The 17,653-nt window shown below is 43.1% G+C and overlaps 1 protein-coding gene across 3 annotated transcripts in view; it reads left to right on the forward strand.

Moving 5' to 3' along the window:
• nt5c3a (5'-nucleotidase, cytosolic IIIA) overlaps positions 1-17,653 on the forward strand; it is a 35,225-nt gene that overhangs the window by 12,485 nt on the left and 5,087 nt on the right. Inside the window, exons 2-8 of one of the 3 annotated variants that reach the window (XM_085993749.1) lie at positions 4,112-4,172; positions 4,263-4,368; positions 8,152-8,250; positions 13,337-13,406; positions 15,351-15,397; positions 15,476-15,561; positions 17,080-17,169. In XM_085993749.1, coding sequence (XP_085849875.1) covers positions 4,270-4,368; positions 8,152-8,250; positions 13,337-13,406; positions 15,351-15,397; positions 15,476-15,561; positions 17,080-17,169 — 491 coding nt within the window. In that variant the 5' untranslated portion in view covers positions 4,112-4,172; positions 4,263-4,269. Of the gene's footprint in view, positions 1-4,111; positions 4,369-8,151; positions 8,251-13,336; positions 13,407-15,350; positions 15,398-15,475; positions 15,562-17,079; positions 17,170-17,653 lie in introns of those variants that run through there. The other 2 variants (XM_085993750.1, XM_085993748.1) reach the window with 2 other exon arrangements.

Raw genomic sequence — 17,653 nt, forward strand, 5'->3', positions numbered from 1 at the left:
ACCCTCCCCCCTACACCAACTCTTTAGCCACGCATTCATCTGCTCTATCCTCCCATTCCTATACTTACTAGCACGTGGCACTGGGAGTAATCCAGAGATTACAACCTTTTGAGGTCCTGCTCTTTAATCTGTTACCTAGCTCCCTAAATTCTTGATGCAGGACCTCATCCCTCTTTTTACCTATGTCGTTGGTACCAATGTGGACCACGACCATTGGCTGTTCACCCTCCCCCTCCAGAATGCCCTGCAGCCGCTCAGTGACATCCTTGACCCTGGCACCAGGGAGGCAACAAACCATCCTGGATTCACGTCTACGGCCACAGAAACGCCTATCTGTTCCCCTTACTATAGAATCCCCTACCACTATTGCTCTCCCACTCTTTTTCCCCCCTTCCTGGGCAGCAGGAGCACCCCCAGTGCCAGGAAGTTGGCTGCTGCTGCCTTCCCCTGGTGAGTCATCCCCCTCAACAGTATCCAAAGCGGTATACTTGTTTGAAAGGGGGATGCCCGCAGGGGTTCCCTGCACTACCTGCCTGCCTTTGTTGCTCTGCCTGATGGTCACCCCCTGTGCTGCCCTGCCCTGAGGCGTGAACAACTCGCTAAACGTGCTATCCACGAGCCTCTCAGCATCGCGCATGCTCCAAAATTCATCCACCTGCAGCTCGAGCGCCGCAATGCGGTCTGCAAGTAGCTGCAGCTGGATGCATTTCCCGCACACATGGTCGTCAGGGACACTGGCAGCGTCCCTGATTTCCCACATGGAGCAAGAGGAGCAGAACACGGGTCTGAGCTCTCCTCCCATGACTTACTCCTTTAATTAATTTAAAAATTTATTCAATACCCCAGTTACAGGTATACTCTAGGGCGCTTTATTTACCAACTGTCCCCACTACACCAGAGACCCTAGAAATTTAACACCACAGAAGTCAAGCTTGTATTGAAAAGAGAGAACTACTCACCAACCAATCACTTACCTGCTCCCTGGTGACGTCACACACTGATTACTTTTTACCTCTCTCCTCTGTTGATTTGGTAGGCCTCTGCCTTCGCGCCGGTTTTTATACCGGGCTCACCTCCTCCGCTGCTGCTCTCCCCCGAACTGGTCGGGCCTCTGCCTTCGCGCCGGTTTTTATACCGGGCTCACCTCCTCCGCTGCTGCTCTCCCCCGAACTGGTCGGGCCTCTGCCTTCGCGCCGGTTTTTATACCGGGCTCACCTCCTCCGCTGCTGCTCTCCCCCGAACTGGTCGGGCCTCTGCCTTCGCGCCGGTTTTTATACCGGGCTCACCTCCTCCGCTGCTGCTCTCCCCCGAACTGGTCGGGCCTCTGCCTTCGCGCCGGTTTTTATACCGGGCTCACCTCCTCCGCTGCTGCTCTCCCCCGAACTGGTCGGGCCTCTGCCTTCGCGCCGGTTTTTATACCGGGCTCACCTCCTCCGCTGCTGCTCTCCCCCGAACTGGTCGGGCCTCTGCCTTGGCGCCGGTTTTTATACCGGGCTCACCTCCTCCGCTGCTGCTCTTCCCCCGTTACTTTGCAACATTGACTTAGTTTTTATGATTCCAGTTTAAAATGAGCAAAATTGTTAGGGTCAGCAAGACGGAATAAAATGCTGAATGATGGAACCTTTTGAAATATTTCATCCTTGAAAGGATAACCTGACTGAGGGAAAGACGAACCAAGCTGTCCCTTTTTTTTTTAGTTCTATGTAAATTGCAACTCGTGATATTGCATTGATTGTACATGATACAAGGTGTCTTCAATTGCTTTGAACACAGAAACATAGAAGATAGGAGCAGGAGTAGACCATTCGGCCCCTCGAGTCTGTTCCGCCATTTAATGAGATCATGGCTGATCATCCAAATTCATTACCCTGTCCCTGCTTTCTCCCCATATCCCTTGATTCCCTTTAGCCTTAAGAAATATATCTAACTCTTTCTTGAATATATTTAATGAATTGGCCTCAACTGCCTTGTGTGGTAGAGAATTCCACAGGTTCACCACTCTCTGGGTGAAGAAGTTCCTCCTCATCTCTGCCCTGATAATCTACCTCCTTGGGTACTTAAGGAAGTGGCCCTAGAAATAGTAGATGCATTGCTGATCATCTTCCAACATTCGATGGAATCTGGAACAGTACCCTTGGATTGGAGGGTAGCTAATGTTACCCCACTATTCAAAAAAGGTGGTAGAGAAAAAACGGGGAATTACAGACCGGTAAGCCTGACATCGGTAGTGGGGAAAATGCTAGAGTCCATTATAAAAGATGTAATAGCAGATCACTTGGAAAACAGTGACAGGATCGGACAAAGTCAACATGGATTTACAAAAGGTAAATCGTGCTTGACTAATCTACTGGAATTTTTTGAGGATGTAACTAGTAAAATAGATAAGGGAGAACCAGTGGATGTGGTGTATTTGGACTTTCAGAAGGCTTTCGATAAGGTCCCGCATAAGAGATTAGCGTGTAAAGTTAAGGCACATGGGATTGGGGGCAAGGTATTGACTTGGATAGAGAACTGGTTGGCAGACAGAAAGCAAAGAGTTGGAATAAACGGGTCTTTTTCCGAGTGGCAGGCAGTGACTAGTGGGGTGCTGCAGGGATTGGTCCTTTGACCCCAGCTATTCACAATATATATTAATGATCTAGACAAGGGAACTAGATGTAATATCTCCAAATTTGCAGATGACACAAAGCTGGGTGGACGTGTGTGCTGTGAGGAGGATGCCAAGAAACTATAGGATGATTTGGACAGGTTGGGTGATTGGGCAGAAGCATGGCAGATGCAATATAATGTGGATAAATGTGAGGTTATCCGCTTTGGTGGCAAAAACAGGAAGGCAGATTATTATCTGAACGGCAATAGATTGGGAGAAGGGGAAGTGCAACGAGACCTGGGTGTCCTTGTGCACCAGTCGCTGAAGGTGCAGCAGGCGGTTAAGAAGGCAAATGGTATGTTGGTCTTCATAGCGAGAGGGTTTGAGTACAGGAACAAGGATGTCTTGCTACAGTTGTACAGTGAGACCACATCTTGAGTATTGTGTGCAGTTTTGGTCGCCTTATCTGAGGAAGGATATTCTTGCCATGGAAGGAGTTCAGCGAAGATTCACCAGGCTGATACCTGGGATGGCAGGAATGATGTATGAGGAGAGATTGGGTCGATTGGGCTTGTACTCGCTGGAGTTTAGAAGAATGAGAGGGGATCTCATTGAAACTTATAAAATTCTGGCAGGACTGGACAGACTAGATGCAGGGAGGATGTTCACGATGGTCGGGGAATCCAGAACTGGGGTCACAGTCTAAGGATAAGGGGTAGGCCTTTTAGGACAGAAATGAGGAGGAATTTCTTCACCCAGAGAGTGGTGAATCTGTGGAATTCTCTACCACAGAAGGCAGTAGAGGCCAATTCATTAAATATATTCAAGAAGGAGTTGGATATATTTCTTAAGGCTAAAGGGATCAAGGGGTATGGGGAGAAAGCAGGGACCGGGTACTGAACTTGGATGATCAGCCATGATCGCATTGAATGGCGGAGCAGGCTCGAGGGGCTGAATGGCCTACTCATGCTCCTATCTTCTATGTTTCTATGTAAATGGTTTACCCCTTATCTTTAGACTGTGACCCCTGGTTCTGGACTCCCCGGCCATCAGGAACAGCCTTCCTGCATCTAGTCTGTCTAGTCCTGTTAGAATTTTATAAGTTTCAATGAGATCCCCTCTCATTCTTCTAAACTCTAGCGAATATAAGCCTAATCGACCCAATCTCTCTTCATACGTCATTCCTGCCATCCCAGGTTTGCTTTGTGCTGTTTATATCCTGCTGGTTTATGCAATCCTTCCACATACAACTAAAACATGCTCTGTTTGTGTATATAGAATGTTTTGGATTTTGCCTACTGCATTTGAGTCAGCTTTGTGCACCCTAAAAGGTTGCAAGTGTTATTCCGGTACAAGCTGATAAACAGAAACCCTTACTGGCTTGTTCACAAGTCCTTCTGTTTGTTGCATCAAGGCAGTGCATTAAAGCGATTGGTTCTGCTATTTTGGACTGTGTCCTATAACTGTGCCCTTATATAAAGGCTTTGATGATCAACAAAATCTTTCCTATCACTTCTACAGATTGCAGCAAGGACGGCCTGATAGAAACCTGTGCATATCTTGTGTTGCGAACCATCTGCAGGTATATGTGCTACCGTGCAGAATTCCGAGAGATTTCTGCAATTTGGGCTTAGGTTTATAAAAGTAGTTTAATTGGTTATTTCTCCGCTAGCTTTTGTATGCAAGCACTGTGGCTCTGGATGTTGCTGGGCACCACCGTCGTGACTGCAGGACGGAGTCCAGGGTTAATGAGAGACTGGGCTGCACGACACACACAGGTACCTACTGAACAGAAGTAAAATCCGTATTTACCTCGCAGGACAGCCTGTGGTTACTTGCAGCATTACTTCAGTAATTGTTAACTAGCTTTTTGTAGTATATGTGTGTGAAAATGGTGCAAAGTCAATTTTCTACAAACAGTTGTCTACATAATCTTTTTGCGGGTGCATTCTTCTATCGGGTCCTGTTTAGACAAACGTCCATAATTACCAGAGCAGCTGAATGCTGTCGAGATCGCAAAAGATCACTGTGCTGAACATAGATCAGCTTACTGCCCTTGGCTTCTCCCAGAGCACTGTAAACTGAGCAGATGGTGGATAAACAGAGTTTGCAGATGTTAGAGGTATGCTTTCTGGAAATTGGAGCTTGAATAACTTACCAAAAAACGCAGGCAGTCAGATTTGGTCTCGAGTGCTGTATTTATATGCAGAGATCGTTAAAGCTATTGGTTAACTCATTTCATTGCAAACAGATAATCAGATGTTTTTTTTTAAATGACACACTTCCCTAGAAAAGTAGCCATGCTTTGACCACTTTTTGGAAAATCTGTAGCCCAGTTCTAAAGCCTGCTGTCACACTGGCGGGCTGAGGCGAACACTGTTTCTACAGTGTCTGTTAGATGTATGAAAGTTGCTTTAAAAACATTAACAGACAGAAACAGGAGTTTATAAATTGTGGTAGTCGCAACCCGGCACTGCTGGAGTTTAGTGTTACTGTGGGGATTACTGTTGGAATTACTAGAATTAAAACCATTACCCAGAAATACTTTTAGAATGTTTGCAACAAGTATGTTATAAACCTTCCCACAAACCTATGCTTTTCAAAATAATGAGAAGTAGTACTGTTGTACTGTCTGGTAGAAATGCAACATAAAGTTGAAGGTAGTGTTCCTAGCTTGGCTTTGTGGACAATATCTCATTATCTGCAGGTCTGTGGTCTAAACACTGACTTCAGACTGTGGCTATATCCTCCAGTTCCATTACAGCAGGGCTCGACATGGGTGTGGGTCTGCCCATGTCTGGAGACAGGGGAAGGCGATTGGTGTTTTGGGTGAAGGGAGACCCTTCATCACAACCCAATGCCAGTGGGCAAGGTTGCACTCCGTGTTCCCGTCCTTTCCGTTTTCGGAGCGGGTGGATCCTCTGTACTTTTCTTGCTCCATTTGGTTTAAGTTTGAACCTGATCCCCATATTTTCCATGACTCCCACAACCTCGTTCCTCTTCGGATTCCACTGCCTTAGCTGTTCACACGTCGTTTGGCTCTTACCGTCTTTTATTTAATGCTTCTGTTATTTGACTGAGATGATCTGTTACGTGGTTTTGTTTCTTTCCTCTCTTTTCTCTGATCCTTCTCTTACTTTTCTATTCTGAAGAGCGTGACCCTGAAACATTAGCTGCCTGTTCCCTCCGCAGATTTGATTGACCAGTGTTTCTGGCTTTTTGTGTTTTTGTTTCCTACTTTGTTTTGTAGAAACTCTGTCGAATGTATAACTGGATGGAGCTCCACTAACTAACTGCTGTTCTGTTTGTACTGTGTGTATCACAGGTCATAAGTTGGTTTGTAGTTTGATCTGTCCAGTAGATGGCAAAAACAATAGCTGAAATCTAGATCAGCAGTCAGCACCAACGCAACTAGTCGCACTTCCCACAAAAGCTCATTTTGATTTGCAAGACTTGGGCCACCACCAGTGAATTGCTTTGTAATATCGCATGCAGACTGAGGCGCTGTGTACAGTAAATGGAAACCCCGTGTTATGTGGCGATAGGATAAAGGAGTTGCTTAAACAAAAGAAAACCTTGGAAAATTACTTCAAACTCAATCTCTCAACAAATTATGCAAATAGACCCTGAATCTGTCACTGAGGTGTTTAAAAACTTAGATGTCATTTTAGCTCAGTGTCTCGATGTTTTGTTATTGTGCATTAGAGTCCAATAAAATTGAAGACTACAATGCACAGTAATCCAATTGGAAAAAAAACTTAACCCAGGTGAAAGTAGACTGGCACCTTACAATGCACAAAGTGCTGTCTAGATTTGCCAGAGTGTGTTCTAGATCCTGACTGGCTCTCTGTTTTGTGCAGCAATATTCACCAGATATACAAAAGAAGCACTTGGCCTGTGCTTAGAGCATGGTGGAGTCATTCTGTTATTACCAGCTTAGACCCCCCCTCACGTCTGCCTCACTGTCCCAGTAGTTATCACTTCTAGTTCATGTGCTATATACAAAGTATAGAAACTCTTTCCATCAGTAGAAAATAAATGCGCGGTGGGTGTTTAGCCAAGTGTGTTTTTCAGCACACCTGAATCAAACATTCAGGTCAGAAGTGGGTGATGGAGTGCTCAAACTTGTATGGTACTTTATTGTATTTTAACATTATTATCCTGTATTGTAAGGGGGTTTATCATCTTTACCTACGCTCTTGTGTGTTACGTGTGAACTCGGTGCCACCCTGAATACTAGCAAACCAATTTGCATTTTTGTAGCGCCTTATCCCCTCTCCCCAACATCTCGAAAGCACTTGACATACATTGAATTGTTTAGAAGTGTAAGTTCTATTGATATATTGCTGAAAACTGCAATGTTCCAAACCACAGCAGTGAGATAAGTGAGCTAATTGTTTTTTTTTGAAGATGTTGGTAAGAACAGTGGGATAACTCCCTGCTCTTCCAATAGTACCATGGTACTGCACTGAAGTGCATGCCTAGATTTTGTGCTCTAGTCCTTGAGTGGGGATTGAATCCACAATTATCTGACTCGGGCAAGAGTGCTACTAAATGAAGCAAGCTGGCACTCCCTGCAGGCTGGCACTAAAAACCCGGTTCATCCCTGTAATTCAACAGAGCATCTGGTGACAGAAAACTGTTAACGCACTTGTGAGCTCAAAACCAGATGGTGTACAAACACACTGATAGGGACATTTTAATGTAGTCAATGTAAGCTACCTGGCGAATGTCAAAACAGTGTGTCAGATTGTCTCTAGGTGTGGGCCTAGAATGATTTTCCTCTAAGAATGTGACTTGAGAGAAGATTTAGAAGGTTAATGTCTTGTGGCAGGAAATTGAACTTAACTCCCAGCCTTGCCTTGTATAATCAGCTTTAATTTAATTCTCTGCCAGAAATCTTCATTTTAAACCTAGCTTAGGAATACAATGCAAGCTGCTATTGCATCCAGTAGTTTGCCAGTGGTAAGATTTGCTTGAGATGAATGATATTGCATCATTTTAATTTGTTGTGTGTTGGTTGACTTTCTAAAACTGTTTCCTTGTATTAATGGGGATTGGAATCCTTTTCAAATGTGATCACCAACGGCAGTGAATGCTAGTCCAGATGCACAGCGTAATTAATTTCAAATAAAATATTCTAGTGAATCTCATTAAGATTGGTTAGTTTGCCAAATTTCTGTATTTATTAAACCAAGTCAGATATGACTGGTGTTTAACGACTTGGAATAGAGATTTATTTTGATCACACTGCAAAGTGTTGCACAGTGACCAGTCTTCATAATTCTGTGCGTTCATAGTGGATTTGCTGCAGTAAATTGTCACATCTGTTTCATAAGTTGCGTTCCTGAATAAGTACTGTTAGCTCCACACTGCTGGTGCCTCACTTCACTGCTCCTTAACCTTTTCTTTTATTACACACCTGAAGTATCTAATGATGAGTGCTTTGTGTAAATTTATTGTATACGAGGAATGCAGCTTTATGTAATTTTTGTGTAAGCTTTGTTCTGTCGAGTGCCCACTGTACTCATTGTAAATTCCCCTCCACCTGCACCCCACAGATGCCAGAATTCCAGAAGAAAACTGTCCACATTAAGGACCCTGAAAGAGTGGAAGAAATCATATGTGGTCTTATCAAAGGAGGAGCTTCTAAACTTCAGGTAGGCAATATGTCTAACGAAGGGCAATATTGAGGGAGCTTGGGAGCAAAGCTGCAAAGTTCAATGTGGCTTTTAAAACTGGAGGTTTGTTAGATTTGTGAGTGTTATTCCTCAGATTATAGCGCCATTGGAATAGTGTTATCATCATGGGCCATAGAGGTGAGCGTCGCATCCTACATAAAGGGGAAGGAGCTTGTGCAAATGGTTTCATGGTGGTAGATTTTGACTGAAAAATCTTTTGGTACATCTGTGGATCAAGCCTTTTTCCTGCCTTTTGACCCAGTTGCCTTTTGGACTCTGTCTCGAGTGTGTATTATCTGTACGTGATAGATAGAAGTTACTGCACGGAAATGGACTGGTTGGGCCGAATGGCCTGTTTCTGTGCTGTATATATCCTATGTAATCCTATGAATAGGCTGCAAATTGGTAAACACTAATTACTTAAAATATGATCACTGACTAATGTAACTGTAAGCTGCCTCCTTCCTTCCTTTCTCTTGGAATCTGTATGTTTTTAAAACCTCAGCTTGGTATTGTGCTCGCTGCTTGATTTGACTTTGTCCTCTCTCCCACTCTCTTTGACTGCAGTGTCCTGGATCACTGGCCTTGGCTTTTCAACTAGGGGTCTCAATTTAAAAGGAATGTGTAACAGCATTGCACACTTAGCTACCTTTTCATGTATGGAAACCCTAACAATTACATTGAATTACGTAGATTTTCTATAAATGAAATGTACTGAGTGTTTTGCTCTGAAACATCAAAACCTGCAAATGTATCTGAAAAATTGAATCCTGATATAATGTGGAAATTGTGCCCTAGTGTGGGAAAAGTGTTTAACATAATTAAACAACATGCATTTATGTAGACACTTTAATGTAGAAAACTCCCCAAGGTGTTCACAGATGTGAAATGGGTGTTGAGCGTTATTAAGAGAATTAGGATACATTGGCAAAAAGACAGGTTTTTAAAAGTAGTGAGACAGAGTTTTGTTGGGCGGGTTGGGGGAGTGGGGAGAGAGAGGAGTTCGAGAGAGCGGCCGAGATGATTGCAGTTCTGCAGCCAATGGTGGAGTGAAGGGGAGGGGTTTGCACAAGAGGCCAGTGGCAGAGGGAGCAGCTTGAAATGTAGGCTAGAGGAGGTTGTGGAGACGGGTGGAGGGATTTTCAGTAGGACCAGGATTTTGAATTCTATTGTGGAGGTTGTTGAGGATGAGCAAGTGAATCTTCGTGCAGGACAGCATGTAACTCAGATGTAACTTGGTGTAGGACAGCATGTGAAGTGTAACTTGGTGCAAGGAAGTTAGAATCATAGAATGGTTACAGCACGGGGGAAGGCCATTCGGCCCGTGCTGACTCAGCTAGTCCCACTCCCCCACCATTTCCCCGTAAACTACAAATTTTCCTTCAGATACTTATCCAACTCCCTTTTGAAAAATAAGATCGAGTCTGCCTCCACCACCCTTTCAGGCAATGCATTCCAGATCCTAACCACTCGCTGCGTAAAAATGTTTTTCCTTATGTCGCCTTTGGTTCTTTTGCCAATCTCCTTAAATCTGTGTCCTCTGGTTCTCGACCCTTCTGCCAATGGGAACAGTTTCTCTCTCTCTACTCTGTCCAGCCCCTCATGATTTTGAACATCTCTCAAATCTCTTCTCAATCTTCTCTGCTCCAAGGAGAACAACCCCAGCTTCTCCAGTCTATCAACGTAACTGAAGTCACCTCATTCCTGGAATCATTCTCGTAAATCTATTCTGCACCTTCTCTAAGGCCTTCACATCCTTCCTAAAGTGTGGTGCCCAGAATTGGACAAGTACTCGAGTTGGGGCCGAACCAGTGTTTTATACAGGTTCATCATAATTTCCACACTTTTGTACTCTATACCTCTATTTATGAAGCCCAGGATCCCGTAAGCCTTTTTAACTGCTTTCTCAAGCTGCCCTGCCACCTTCAACGATTTGTGCACACATACCTCCAGGTCCCTCTGTTCGTGCACCCCCCTTTAGGATTGTACCCTTTAGTTTATATGTCCTCTCCCCATTCTTTCTACCAAAATGTATCACTTTACATTTTTCTGCATTAAATTTCATCTGCCATGTGTCCGCCCATTTCACCAGCCTGTCTATGTCTTCCTGAAGTCTATCACTATCCTCCTCACTGTTCAATATACTTCCAATTTTTGCGTCATCTGCAAATTTTGAAATTGTGCCCTGTACACCCACGTCCAAGTCATCAATACATATCAAGTAAAGCAGTGGCCCTAGAACCGACCCCTGGGGAACACCACTGTGTACCTTCCTCCAGTCCGAAAAACATCTGTTCACCACTGCTCTCTGTTTCCTGTCACTTAGCCAATTTCGTATCCATGCTGCCACTGTCCCTTTTATTCCATGGGCTTCAACTTTGCTGGCAAGCCTATTATGTGGTTCTTTGTCGAACGCCTTTTGGAAATCCATGTACACCACGTCAACCGCATTGCCCTCATCAACCCTCTGTTACCTCATCAAAAAACTCCAATCAAGTTGTTTAAACACGATTTTCCTTTAACAAATCCGTGCTGGCTTTCCTTAATTAATCCACACCTATCCAAGTGACTGTAAATTTTGTCCCTGATTACTGTTTCTAAAAGCTTCCCCACTACCGAGGTTAAACTGACTGGCCTATAGTTGCTGGGTTTATCTTTACACCCTTTTTTTGAACAATGGTGTAATATTTACAATTCTCCAGTCCTCTGGCACCACCCCCGTATCTATGGAGGATTGGAATATTATGGCCAGTACCTCCGCGATCTCCTCCCTCAATTCCCTCAGCATCCTAGGATGCATCCCATCCGCTTCTGGTGATTTATCTACTTTAAGTAAAGCCAACCTTTCTAATACTTCTTTATCAATTTTTATCCTATCAAGTGTCTCTACCACCTCCTCCTTCACTATGGCAACATCCTCTTCTTTGGTGAAGACAGATGCAAAGTGCTCGTTTAGTACCTCAGCCATACCCTCTGCCTCCATGCATAGGTCTCCTTTTTGGTCTCTAATCGGCCCCACCCCTCCTCTTACCACCCTTTTACTATGTATATGCCTATAGAAGACTTTTGGATCACCTTTTATGTTAGCTGCCATTCTATTCTCATACCCTCTCTTTGCCCCTCTTATTTTCTTTTCCACTTCTCCTCTGACCTTTCTATATATAGCCTGATTCTCAGATGTATTTGCAACCTGACATCTGTCATACGCACTCTTTTTCTGCTTCTTCATACTCTCTATCTCTTTCATCATCCAGGGAGCCCTGACTTTAGTTGCCCCGCCTTTCCCCCTAGTGGGAATGTACCTCAACTGCACCTGAACTATTTCCTCTTTAAATTAGCCCATTGTTCCACTACAGTTTTGCCTGCCAATCTTTGATTTCAGTTTACCTGGGCCAGATCCGTTCTCATCCCACTGAAATTGGCCTTCCCCCAGTTAAACATTTTTACTCTAGATTGCTCCCTGTCCTTTCCCATTGCTAATCTAAACCTTATGATACGATGATCACTATTCCCTAAATGTTCACCAACTGACACTTGCTCCACTTGACCTACCTCATTCCCCAGAACCAGATCCAGAAATGCCTCCTCCCTCGTCGGGCCGGAAATGTACTGATCAAGAAAGTTCTCTTGAACATACTTCAGAAATTCTTCCCCTTCTTTGCCCTTTACACTATTATGATCCGAGTGTATGTTAGGATAGTTGAAGTTATGGTAAACCTTTATAAATCACTGATTGGGCCTCATCTGGAGTATTGTGGCCAATTCTGGGCACCACATTTTAGGAAGGATGTCGAGGCCTTGGGGAGGATGCAGAGGAGATTTGCTAGAATGGTACCAGGGATGCGAAACTTTAGTTCTGTGGAGAGACTAGAGAAGCTGGGATTGTTCTCCTTGGAGCAGAGAAGGTTAAGGGGAGATTTAATAGAGATGTTTTAAAATTATATGGGGTTTCGGTAGAGTAGATGGGGAGAAATTGTTTCCACTGGTAGAAGGGTAGGTCACCAGAGGACACAGATTTAAGATAGTTCGCAAAAGAACCAGAGGGGAGATGAGATTTTTTTTTATACAGCGAGTTACGACCTGGAATGCGCTGCCTGAAAGGGCGGTGGAAGCAGATTCAATAGTAACTTTCAAAAGGGAATTGGATATACATCCGAAAAGGAAAATTTGAAGGCTATGGGGAGAGAGCGGGGAAGTGGGACTAATTGGATAGCTCTTTCAAAGAGCTGGCACAGGCTCGATGGGCCAAATGGCTGCCTTCTGTGCTGTAAGGTTCTCTGACAGTATGTGAGGTGCCACTTCATTTTTAAGTGTCAGATATTTACATTCAATATATAAAATATCAAAGTTTAATAGCTATAATATTATTATATAAATACATCTCAAGTAAAATAGGTTATTGTAGCACAGATTACAAAACTACAATTTGTTTCTAAACCTGTGACATTCTGTAGCGTGTTGGTAATCTTATTTATGAAACTTTGTGGTATTGCATTCTGTTTCATGAAAACTTTTGCAGAATTACAGCCCTGAAGTGTCTAGTGTGGGCAGCTCCCTCCTTTTTGTTTTTGAGGGCCATGTAGGTTCATGTTATGGAGCCACTGGGGGCCGCATATAAAATACTAATCAATTAACCATTCATTTGCATATATAACAAGCTGCTGATCTTGGCCCTCTGATTCATAGTTTATTCACCAGTGAGACAACAGTGCTAAGAATAGCCCCTTCCATTCCTCCAGACCCACAGATTAAAGCGGATAAAAAATATAACTGCAAATAGAACTGAGTTCAGGATGCTGGGTAGCCAAAAGCTCGGGGTCAGGTCACAAAGCTAGAGGCCACAGTCTGGACACCCTGATCTAGTGCAATGTAGTATCCAGTACTTGGTAATATTGTCGGAAGCTATGGACCAATTGGAAAAGGTGTTTGCATGGATATTAACTTGCTGTAAATAGTAATATCCTGGTATTTTTTTAATGCTTCATGGCCATATGCTGTGAATATTGTAAGTGTGCAGCAGTCTCCAATACTAATTGTGTTTTTAAATGCTCTTAATGTTTGGCAGATAATCACAGACTTTGATATGACACTAAGCAAGTTCTTGCACAATGGGAAAAGATGTTCAACCTGTCACAGTAGGTACTTTGATGTAATGGCATAATTCTGTGGTCGGATGATTTTGAGATTCATGTTGCTGGGAAGCAGGAGATTTGTGCCCACAAAGCTCTGTCCTGGCACCTTTTACTAAGCTGCATTGTTCATTCTTGTCGTCAGATACTTTTAGTTCATTTTCAAATTGGGTTTACTGATACCCTTGTTTTATTGGGATTTTTAAGTCCTATTATTATAAATATAGTGGTGTAAAAACCCAAATGAGTTGCTGAGCTGTGATTGGCTAACCCAGTGTGCTAGCCTACCAACAGAACCATGCACCGGCTCCAGTTTAACAGATGATGACTCCCAAAAAGCTAATGTGTATCATGACATGTTTTGGAACCACTCGGGTTTTACCATCGAATCCAACTCATCAGATTGATGGTCTTTTCATCCTTCTATTCAAAAGTTCTACGTCAACAGTGTCTGAGTTTTTCCATATGGTGATGTCTATCTGGTTGCGTTTTTAATAAGGTTTTCCCGTTACTCTTCTACTTTTTGTTTTGTTTAATTGCTCAGCCCCATTTATTGAAAATGCTGCTCATTCTTCAACACTTTGAACTGAAGAAAGTATGTATTTTTAAAATTTGCACAAGAGTAACAATGAATGATGTGAATTTGACCTGTTCTTTACTAAGATAGGCAGTTAAGAACATAAGAAATAGGAGCAGGAGTCGGCCCTTTGAGCCTGCTCCGCCATTCAATAAGATCATGACTGATCTTCTACCTCAACTCCACCTTCCCGCACTATTCCCATATCCCTTGGTTCCCTTAGTATCCAAAAATCTATCGATCTCTGTCTTGAATATACTCAACGACTGAGCCTCCACAGCCCTCTGGGGTAGAGAATCCCAAAGATTCACCACCCTCTTAGTGAAGAAATTTCTCCTCATCTCAGTCCTAAATGACCGACCCCTTATTCTGCGACGGTGACCCCTGGTTCTAGACTCCCCAGCCAGGGGAAACATCCTCCCTGCAACTACCCTGTCAATCCCTGTAAGAATTTTATATGATTCAATGAGATCACCGCTCATTCCTCTAAACTCGAGAGAATATAGGCCCAGTCTACTCAATCTCCCCTCATAGGACAATCCCCCCATCCCAGGAATCAGTCTGGTGAACCTTTGTTGCACTCCCTCTATGGCAAGTATATCCTTCCTTAGGTAAGGAGACCAAAACTGTACACAATACTCCAGGTGTGATCTCACCAGGGCCCTGTATAATTGCAGTAAGACTTCTTTACTCTTGTACTCTAATCCCTTTGTAATAAATGCTAACATACAATTTCCTAATTGCTTGCTGTACCTGCATGTTAACTTTCTGTGATTCGTGTACAAGGGCACCCAGGCCCCTCAATACTAACATTGCCCAGTCTCTCTCCATTTAAAAATGTTCTGCTTTTCTATTTTTCCTACCAAAGTATATAACTTTACACTTCTCCACATTCCAACTCCCACGCCCTTGCCCAGTCACTTAACCTGACTTATTAATGTGGCAGCCTGTGACTCTGTCGTTTCTCTGCAACCACTGGTGACATTGTTAGGCAGATTCATCAACCGTCACCTGACTTTTTTTTCATCCACCATTTGCCAACCGCAGTGGTCCTACCATTGCCCTGCCCAAGAACAGCGAGCTGAGCAAAGATCATCACAGACCACCTTGGTCTGTATGACCCTGCTTACTGATGTGCAGCAATTTATATGTTGGGTTACCGTAGCGTTGGTAGCCTGCGATCAATCATGATAACTAAGTTTCTTAACCATGTATGTAGAACAGAACATTGCTATATAAGCATTAAGTCCATACAGCTATAACAAATAAAGGAACTAGAATTATAACATTTGAAATTATGCAATTGAGTTTTGATACATATAGTTGAACATTAATAATTTTATTCCCTTTAACATTTAAAAATTTTTTGACAGACATCATTGACAACTGCAAGTTAATCACAGAGGACTGTAGGAAAAAGGTATTTTTTTCAACAACAAAAAACATTATTTTCTTTCACGTGTCATGCTTTCATTTTTAATTTGCATTTTTCTTGTAGTTGCTCCAAATTAGGAATACGTACTATCCGATTGAAGTTGATCCTACTATTAGTGCTGAGGAAAAGTACCCTTTCATGGTTGAATGGTATGTTCTTGACTTGCACTTTCATACACATTTTGAATCTGAAAAAGTAGTTGTATCTTCATCTAATATCAATCAACCTAATGATCTGTCCTGCAAAATGATGGCTCCAAGTGTGATCAAGAAACTGTTGGTTTCTCTCATTACAGTAAAGCAACATTGCTGTCCTTTCCAGAAGTGGCATTTTTGGTCATTTGTTCTTGGGATTTTAGGTGATGTTGGCAAGGCCACATTTATAACAGTTGCCTTGAGTAGGTCTTCTCATGAGAAGGTGGCGGTGGGCAACGTTCCTTTTAAGCTGCGCAGCCATGCTGCGCTCTGCAGCTCCCGCGCAGTCGGCTCACCGGCTTTTAAATAGGAAATACCGCGCATGCTCGGTATTTTGAATGGGTCATGCAGTCCCTAAAAAAAAACACATTAAAGGGGACATTGGTGGTGGACTATCAGCTTTGCAGCCTTCGCTGGTAGTGAGTGGCCAGCTAGGTCACATCAGAGAGCATTAAGAGTCAACCTATGTATCTATGTAGCCACGTAGTGTGGGACTGGAGAGATAGTCAACCTATGTCTCTACGTAGCCACGTAGTGTGGGACTGGAGAGATATGTTTTGTCAAATTTCATTTTTCACACTGCAATCCCATTTGAAGAATAGTTGCTAACCTCTCAGTTGGGATCAATGTTGCTTTTAACACAAAATCAATGTCTTTGAATCATCCTTTTTAAAAAAAAAAAAAAAAAGTAAATTTTTATTAACTTGAAGGTAAACTCTGCTTTGTTTTTCTCTCTGGGCTGCCACAGACATCCTGTTTACCTGTTTTGCCTGCTTAAGGACCTCTGGTCAGTGCCACTCTGAGCCAGTCCCCAAAGGGCACAGGGTAGCAACCCGAGAATGACTGCTAAGGATTCCCCCACCGTCCCAGCCTGCACTCGGTACCAGCCTCCTACCTTTTGTGGGAGGGGATGGCTTTGGGTTTGGGGGCTTTGAGCCTGGTGTATTCACTGCGTTACAAGTCCAGCAATAAAGATAGATATCAAATTTAAATCGCTATTGAAGGGAAAATGGTATTTTGTTTAAAACTGACATTATTTTTTCAAGTCTGTGCTAATAATGAAGGAAATCCCTTCCGTGTGTCGATTTTCTTGTTCCCCTTTACTGTAAGAACCTCTATTTAACATCTTGATTGAAAACCAGTGTTTGTAGGTATGTTCAAGTGATTGGATTTACAAGCTGTAAAGTGTATATTATCCTCCGAATCAAAGACAATATCAGTTCCTTGATCTGTTCTTTAATGTATAGAATGAAAGGGTGCAGTCAATTTTAACTGGCTTTTTTTAAGTAATGCTCTGAGTCTAGCCAGCTGAAATGGTTGTGTTTCATTATTTACAATTCAGTTTTTGATTGACAACGTATCTCTACAGTGAGATAAAAGGAATTCCTTCCTTAAGTTCTCTGTATTTGTTGTGTGTTTCCGGTATTGTATGTAGTAGCACTAGCTTTCTAAATAAAAACTCTTCTTGTACAGGTGGACAAAAGCCCACACTTTACTGATTGAACAAGGTATTGAGAAAGGGAAACTTGCTGCCGTGGTGAGGGAATCGGACGTGATGCTGAGGTACTGCAAGGGCTTCGGATGAGGTGGAGGGTGCAGTCCGTGATTAGCACGGAAATGTAGAATAACACGAGCAATTCATTCCAGCGTCGCATTTTATAAATGTTTTATTGTACAGTAACAAGTATTTATACGGATCTTAAATAGATTGCCACTCTGTGGTTATATGATCGTCCAGCAGTATGTTCTGCAGTGTTAGACTGTTAGAATCATAGAATGGTTACAGCACAGAAGAAGGCCATTCAGCCCGTCTAGCCAGTGCTGACTCTCGGCTAGTCCCACTCCCCCCGCAGACCTGCAATTTTTTTCCCTTCAGATACTTATCCAACTCACTTTCCAAAGATAAGATTGAGTCTGCCTCCACCACCCTTTCAGGAAGTGCATTCTTAACCACTTGCTGCATAAAAGTTTTTTCTTATGTTGCCTTTGGTTCTTTTGCCAATCACCTTAAATCTGTGTCCTCTGGTTCTCGACCCTTCTGCCAATG

This window comes from Somniosus microcephalus, chromosome 7 (assembly GCF_052327205.1).
Source record: "Somniosus microcephalus isolate GS21.2 chromosome 7, FLI_Smic_1.0, whole genome shotgun sequence".
Taxonomy (NCBI): Eukaryota; Metazoa; Chordata; class Chondrichthyes; order Squaliformes; family Somniosidae; genus Somniosus; species Somniosus microcephalus.